The following is a 7,479-nucleotide window of genomic DNA, read 5'->3' on the forward strand; positions in this document are numbered from 1 at the left end:
CAGGTCTGAATCCTCCGAGAATATAAAGCACCAGATTGATCTCTAGAACTTGATATCCAATGCTTGTGAGATCGTCTGAGATAGTTTTCACCTTTTGTAAATATTCGATCATGGACAACCCACCCTTCTTCACTGTTTGTAGTTGGAGATGGAGTTGCATGAGGCGTGCACTAGATTGTGAGGCCACCATCTTCTCCAATGATATCTACAAGCGCCTTGACATGGTGCAAGATAGGCCAACGACTTGACTCAAGACTAAATCCGACAGTGTTCGCATAATCTAATTGAGCAGACGTTGGTCTTGCTTCTCCCAGATTGTATATTTGGGATTGACTTTGATCTCCTCTATACCGGGTTCATTCTGTGTTACTATCATCTCGGTTAGGATTATAGACTCTTTAGAAATGAATTGAAATAAGCAATGACATTTTAGCACAGGTAGTATATGAGATTTGTAGAGAGTGTAATTCCTCGATATTAGGGTAGTGAATGACTTCATGGAAGGAGTTGTTGTTAGTTGTAGATTTCCGGCCATAGGATCGTTGGAATTGTCCTTTGGCTCCGATACCAAGATATAAAATATATTGTATTGATTTTTAGCACATAACTACAATGTGTTGTTTATACAATTTTGATAGAAAAATAATGATAAGTAAAGATCCTTAATTTTTGGAATTATGTTAAATATAGACCTTTAATTCGTGGGATTAGATATGATTCTTAAGGATTTGAAGATAATTATAATCCAGATCCGGAATCTCTAAAATCTCGGGAAGTATATCCCTTAACACGTGGTGAGGAGTGACGGTGCAAAGACGGGATATCTAAATAGATGAGTTAAGTTGAGAATTAATATTTTAAAATAGGAATAAAATTTGAATAAAATATTTCTGAGTTTCTCTTTTCCTTCTTTACACCCCAATTTGGGATGTAAAAAATTATGTCGATTCATGAATATGCAAGGATAAAACTTATCCTTCCCTCCCATTCCTCTCCTTAACTCACTCCATGCCCCCGTCCTCACCTCCTCCCAAACATAGTTAAGAACTTTTATATCATCTTACAATTTTTTATAACTAAATATTATGTTAATTAATGAAAGGGAGCACTTAATGCTCAACCACAGAGGTATTTAAAGGCGTCCCTTTGGGACAATCTAGTGGCTAGCACATGAGGTACTGCCACCATGAGGTCCGGGATTCGAATCTCGGTAAAGTCGAGGTAAATGTCTCCCTTATGTGCTAGTTATTATTCTAAAGACTAGTAGTCGCCCGCTCCTCCGTGTTGGCCTGGGACGGGTTGACGGGAGCGCTGGAGACAAACGTATTCACCTTTTGCCACCACAGAAGTACTTAAAGAAGAGCAAAAAGAAAAGTAGTATGCATATTTGTTCACTTCCCAATTCCAATAATATATACCAAGTGAATGAATCATTAGCGAGGTAGATCACAATCTCTATAAAAGAGTTCTCCATAGAAGTCTCTATAGAGGTATGATCCCCGACCGATCAAAGTTGAACTACCTTAGCTTGCTCTATTGGGTCACAAACCTCGCTAATGTGGTTGACGAAGTTGAGCTAAACAATGCCACTTACGACTACAAGCATGATCAGGCAAGGATGATATAAGACGCAATTTCTAAGCTCTCTTCTAAGTAATTATATATTTCCTTCAAATGAAATATACAATCACGGGATGTTGGACTTTTTGACCGTCTTTTATCAACTCTTCTTAATTTATCCTGACAATTGATGAAAAAATTTTATGGAACTTCTCAATTTATCCTAACCGATGAAAATTTTCCATGAAACTAGACTAGACGCCTCAAGTTCAGTGTTACCTGATTTATTATTATTTTTTTAAAGTCATTATAAAGCAAAATTAAGATCGTTGTTTGTTTTATTTATTTATTTCTTTGTTAGTTTGTCAAACAAGTGAAAAAGCTTTAGGGAAGTATCTGAAAACTGAGACAAATGAAGAATAGTTCTGTAATTTTACTATACACATCAGCCTTTACTCGATAAATTTTCCTTTTACTACTACAATATGAAATTCACTACCTATTTTCCTTATACATTTCAGCCTTCTCTAGAATAAGGCTATGAATTCAATGTTACATCAATCATCAATGTATTTATGCAGCCACGTAGAAGACTTCTATGTGCTCAAACAATAAGACCATTCCATCTCTATTCAGCAAGCAATTCATTTCCGAGGGCGGTTTGCGGTCTTTCGAACCTTGCGTGTATGCTCAACTTCAATGATGATTGACAATTTGAACTTCTAGTCAATCCGTTCAAGGTTGTATTTTACAATCCCCTCGAGAGAGTTTTTGAACTCACTCTCAGGAAGGCACTCGAGTTTTCCGATAGCCACTTCAGCTTTCTGCTTTGCTAGCTCTCGAGCCATCCTGAGCCCACCACTTTGATGAATCAGCTCAATTGCGGCATCGAATGAGCCATTTTCACTAAACTCGGAGTCGATGATTTTTCTTAGTTTCGGTTCCTTTTCCAGAGCAAAAATAACTGGGGCAGTCAGATTCCCTTTTGATAAGTCACTACAAGCAGGTTTCCCTAACTGTTCTGTTGACTGGGTGAAATCCAAGATGTCATCGACTATCTGGAATGAAAGACCGAGGTTCTTCCCATATTCGTACATTTGTTCACCTATATCAATGTCGACACCACTGAATATCGAAGCAGACTTGGAGCTTGCGGCAACTAAAGATGCGGTCTTGTAGTAGCTCTTGAGTAGGTAGTCTTCAAGAGTTGCATCACAGTTGAAGAGGCTCGATGCTTGTTTTATTTCGCCGCTCGCGAAGTCCTTGATAACCTGCCACAAGGCAAAAACTTTACAAAATAATTACTCATGAAGATTATAATAACAAAAGAAAGAAAAGTAACAAACCTGACTAATGAGCTTTATCACTTCAATGTTTTCGAGATTTGCAAGGTACCAAGACGATTGTGCGAACATGAAATCTCCAGCTAGGACAGCCACTCGAGTCCCATAAATTTGATGAACGGTTTCTTTCCCTGAAACAAAACGGTTATAAGGAAAATTCATACTTCTACATCAACAAATTTCATGTCCCTAATTATTTGGGCAACTCGTGCGTATGCAAATATTTCACACGATTATTAACTCGGAACATATAACATAATGAGCCAAGTGAAGCCTAAACCAACCAAATTGGGGATTTAAGTTGATTTTCGGGTGATCTCAATCATGAACAATTTGTTTTGTGTAATTGTCTCATTTGTTGCTACATAAGATGCATACCTCTTCGTATCCCGCTGTCATCTATGACATCATCGTGTATTAGACTTGCAGTATGAATCATCTCTATTATCTCTGCCAAACGTCGATGTTGGACAGTTAGTTCCCTGTTTAAAATTAGCAAGCCTTCCTTAGCGTCATTTTCTCTATCAACTGTTAATAGAACATAAGACAAATAAAATAGCTTACTTCAAGCCAGCTATTTGAGCAGTTGCCCTTGAAACCAGGAAGACTAAAGCTGGTCGAAGCCTCTTTCCACCAGCACCAAATATTTGTTCTGCTGCAGATACGAGAACTGGATTTTCCGCACCAATGAGCTACAAGGAGGCTTAAGTTGAGATTGAGATATATTACGTTGTGCAAAGAAATGAACAAACAAAGTTGCAGAGCTTAAAATTAAAACGAAACCACTGGTTTTCTGAGTTGCATTGTCACAGTATACACATGAAAATTATAATATAGGAATTGATAGAAAGGTTGCACAAGTTAACACGAGGAAATCTGAATGATAACGTTAAGAATTTGCCAATACCCAAAATCTTAGTGTTAGGAAATAAAATTGAGCTAAACTAGAACAGGATCACATTACAAGAGACTACAAGCGAAAGTTCTACAAGATTTATGTGTGTGGATCCATGATGAATGAGTAAATAAGGGCGAGTGGGAAATAACAATGAGACAAGCCAAGATTCTAATTTATAACCTGAACTACGATACCATATTTTAAGATCTAATTTGGTAACCATTAATTCCAGTGACAGAAGGTTAAATGCATGGTTTAACAATCCAAGATCTAATTTGGTAACCATTAATTCCAGTGACAGAAGGTTAAATGCATGGTTTAACAATCTTACGAAGTATTGATCTCAGGCCCTAAATTCACATTGAAAGATATATTGAATTAAAAATAAATAATTGATTGCACACTCGAGTGTTAGATGGAAAAACAAAATCTAAAATGAATTTCATATAGACAAGCTCATATGAATGAAAACTTTGTTTGAATTAGCAAAAATGGGTCCGAGATCTATGAATTCTCTAGAAGGAGCTCATAAAGTGAAAAAAAAATCTTAGGAACAACAAAAAATATCCATCACAATAGCTGTATTAAGGAGATATGTCATAGCAAAAATGTGAATACAGCACACATGGATTTTGAGGGTATCCAAAGTCTCTAAATATATCTAGAATATGTTCTTGGAAGGTTCATAATATAAATCATGCTGAAAATTATCATATGGAGATGACCTTAACTTAGCAGTATCAAACTAAATTATCCAAGTAAATATGAGCATACTGTCGAAGAGATGATGTTTCCAAGTGGTCGGGGTTCAACCATGTAGTTTTGATGTGTTTAGTAAAGTGTTCAAATTAGGTTTGATCTATCTTTCTAATCTAATGTGTTCATCAAGTGTGTTAGGACTTGGAGCAGTGCACATAGGAGCTTATAGAGCTTGGTGACTCGACACGGTCGAGTTGGTCGGTTTGGGTTCAATGCCTTGAAGACCAGGTACGAGGAACTTGGGAAGGTGAGGAGAAGGGTGACATGGAGCACAGTTGCAGAGCTTGGTCCCAACTCGTAGTCTGCGGTTTAACTCAGTTCTAGGATTTTATGTAGACTTATAGGGAGTAAGTCGAGTGGAAGATGGACCACTACAAGCCTTAGTCAACTAAAAGGAGAACTCCATCAGTTAGAGAGTTCAAACGACTCCCCAGTTGACTAAATGCAAGGATTCAGTAAGCATACGTTAGATGTTCACCAGCTACATTTGTCTACATAGTCGACTAAAGGCTTTTCCAAAATAAGCCATTAGAGCTAATTTTATATAAACATTTGGAAGCTTTAAGCTTGTAAGGTTCCACAAAAGGGTTAGAAATTTCTCCATATTAAGTACTTGAATTGCTCAAAGATCTCTAAGGGCTTGGATAAAATTGAAGGATAATCTCTCTTAACTTAGCTTTGCATTTCATCTTATATTTAAGAGAGTTTTTTTTTTTGAAAATATCCAAGGTGAGATTGTGAGAAATTTGGCTCAATATCTTTTATGAAGGGGTCATTGGAGTGACTCACTAAGCGATTTATAGGTCGTAGATTAGAAGCGAGGTCTCAAAACCATGTTAAATGAACTTATTAGCATTATGTTTTGTATCTTTGTTATAATTTCTCTGCATACTCTTGACACAAACATCACACATAAGCAAAGGCACAATTAATGGTTTCATTGTTTGTGTTTATGTGAGATTTTTTTTAATTAAAGGGCACCGGTGACTTGGTTATTAAAACCTTTCTTTAGCTGTCTGAATTGTCACTAAGTTTAAATTCACATAACAGTTCTCTAATGGATAGACATGGCATGTCATACACCATTAACACTGAAAGTATGATACATCGAGAACCTGCAAAGTACTGGTTAGATTTGGACAATTTGATTAATGTTTAACAGCAACATCGCACGCCATTTGGTGCAGCTAGCTTATCAACACTAAACATGGTTTCTAGTTGATAATGCAAGATCAGTTGAAAATTTAGATTAAATGTATAAATTTATCAAAAAAAGTGTTTGGGCTATGCTAAGGAAAAGCATCGAAAGCAAATATTAAGTCTATCAAACAAAACTAAATCATAAAAATGACTGAAGTTATTTAGTTAGCAACAATAATTTTCAGGAAAGAAAATTTCCACAATAACAAAATACAAATTATCTCTTTTATTGCAAGTTTCAACATCTTGCTCCAGAAGTCAACAAGCAAGACTAACTTACGAATCATGCATTAGTTTTCGATGTCTTTATGTTGGAAACTATTCAAAAGAATATTGCTCATAAAAATTTCGACAAACATTTGCTCTACCTGAGAATGATAGTAAATCTAAAACTCCAACAACAATTCCTCGACAAGAGGCAAATAGCAATTGCAGGATCGTAAATTTAAATTTGCTAGACTCACCGCCTTTAGGTTCTCATTTAGCCTCTTTATGTCAGCAGAAACCACTTCAAGCAAAGAAGAAACTTGGATAGAGCCACTGCTAGACACTGCAGGCTTCACGCTCGTTGCCACTCCGCCGCTCCGGACATCTACTACAAGCTCAACACGATTACAACGTGAAGAAAAACTCTAGTCGCCACATCGAAATCAACCAAGCAAACGCATAAAAATACCATCTTGGGTCGTTGAGACCATGCACCGAGCACCTACGCTGCGTGCCGCGCTCGACCTCCACAGAGGTCGCACGCGCCGCCGTCCCAAGCAGCCGCTCTGACTAAGATCCACGCTCGGGCACGTCAGTGACAGCATCCTTCAATGAGTCCAACAAAATTCAAAAAATCTCCGAATCCGAGAGCAAAAAGCCACCTTTTTTCTGCAGCAAGGCGCACTTGGGGCGGGATAAGCGATGCTTGAGCTAAAAAATTGTGGAGAAAAGGCGAGGTCGAGGGAGTTTTACTCTGCAAAGAAAACGAAAGTATTTCATCGCAGTTGAGGTGGATTTATGAGATCCACCAGAGAATTTATGTGAACCGGGACCTCTCTTATCATCTCGATTCAGGGAGGAAACAGAAGAGGTGTGGCGAGGATTGCCAGTGCTCTATGGACGGGCAGATGCTGCGAGAACCTGTGGTTACGTTTTCTCCGAAATCTGCAGGAACAGCGTCCGAATTGTTTGAAGGAAGTTATTTACATTTCTCTTGCGCAGGACAATAAATCGGATTCGAGTCGGATTCGTATCTTCCGTCCTGGTCCTCAAATTTTTAATTTTCATCCCATGTTTATATTCATCGGCATCAAATATTTATTCATCCCTCCCATCCTTAATTAATTTGAGGGTAATTACAAGTTGACTTCTTCCTTTATTATTTTTTACTACAGGAGGGAATGAGGGATCAAATATTCATACTCTTAGACATGTACATCAAGGATCGAATATCCTTTATACTATTAATTTTATTTATTCCATCAGACTATTATTATTTAAAATATATATATTAAAATTAACATCATATCAAAAAAAATAAATTAAACACTACTCCAAAATTCGAGAGGTCACGTGTGCCGAAAAAAGATCGCGTGTATCGAAGAATCTGTTAGTCGACGATAAGAGTGAGAGAAGAGGAAAGTTCGGGAGAAAAGATAGGAAAAAAATAATGAGAAAAGTTAAAATCGTGAATTTTGCGACAAAAAACTGTAGGTGCAGCGGAGGCCGACA

The 7,479-nt window shown here is 37.3% G+C and overlaps 1 protein-coding gene across 4 annotated transcripts; it reads right to left on the minus strand.

Annotated features, from left to right (window-relative positions):
- Positions 1-1,971: 1,971 nt before the first annotated feature.
- On the minus strand, positions 1,972-6,939 carry LOC122006850 (solanesyl-diphosphate synthase 2, chloroplastic-like). Of its 4 annotated transcripts, none has more exons than XM_042562504.1 (7): positions 6,801-6,939; positions 6,437-6,721; positions 6,225-6,355; positions 3,468-3,595; positions 3,282-3,385; positions 2,907-3,034; positions 1,972-2,831 (listed from the first exon to the last, which is right to left on the minus strand). In XM_042562504.1, the coding sequence occupies exons 2-7, from the start codon at positions 6,570-6,572 to the stop codon at positions 2,283-2,285; spliced, it is 1,176 nt and encodes a 391-aa protein (XP_042418438.1). In that variant the 5' UTR covers positions 6,573-6,721; positions 6,801-6,939; the 3' UTR covers positions 1,972-2,282. The 4 variants fall into 4 exon arrangements, with proteins under 4 accessions (XP_042418438.1, XP_042418441.1, XP_042418437.1 ...); XM_042562507.1 differs by having other exon boundaries at positions 6,225-6,352; positions 6,801-6,938; XM_042562503.1 differs by having other exon boundaries at positions 6,437-6,910.
- Between the last annotated feature and the right edge of the window lie 540 nt (positions 6,940-7,479).

Source organism: Zingiber officinale, chromosome 7B, assembly GCF_018446385.1.
Source record: "Zingiber officinale cultivar Zhangliang chromosome 7B, Zo_v1.1, whole genome shotgun sequence".
NCBI classification, from domain to species: domain Eukaryota; kingdom Viridiplantae; phylum Streptophyta; class Magnoliopsida; order Zingiberales; family Zingiberaceae; genus Zingiber; species Zingiber officinale.

Coding starts and splice junctions, on each gene's coding strand:
- LOC122006850 (XM_042562504.1), bottom strand. CDS start 6,572: ATGCTGTCACTGACGTGCCCGAGCGTGGATCTTAGTCAGAGCGGCTGC. Junction 3,596..6,224: donor TAAATGAGAACCTAAAGGCG/GTGAGTCTAGCA, acceptor GCCTCCTTGTAG/CTCATTGGTGCGGAAAATCC. Junction 3,386..3,467: donor GCTCAAATAGCTGGCTTGAA/GTAAGCTATTTT, acceptor AATTTTAAACAG/GGAACTAACTGTCCAACATC.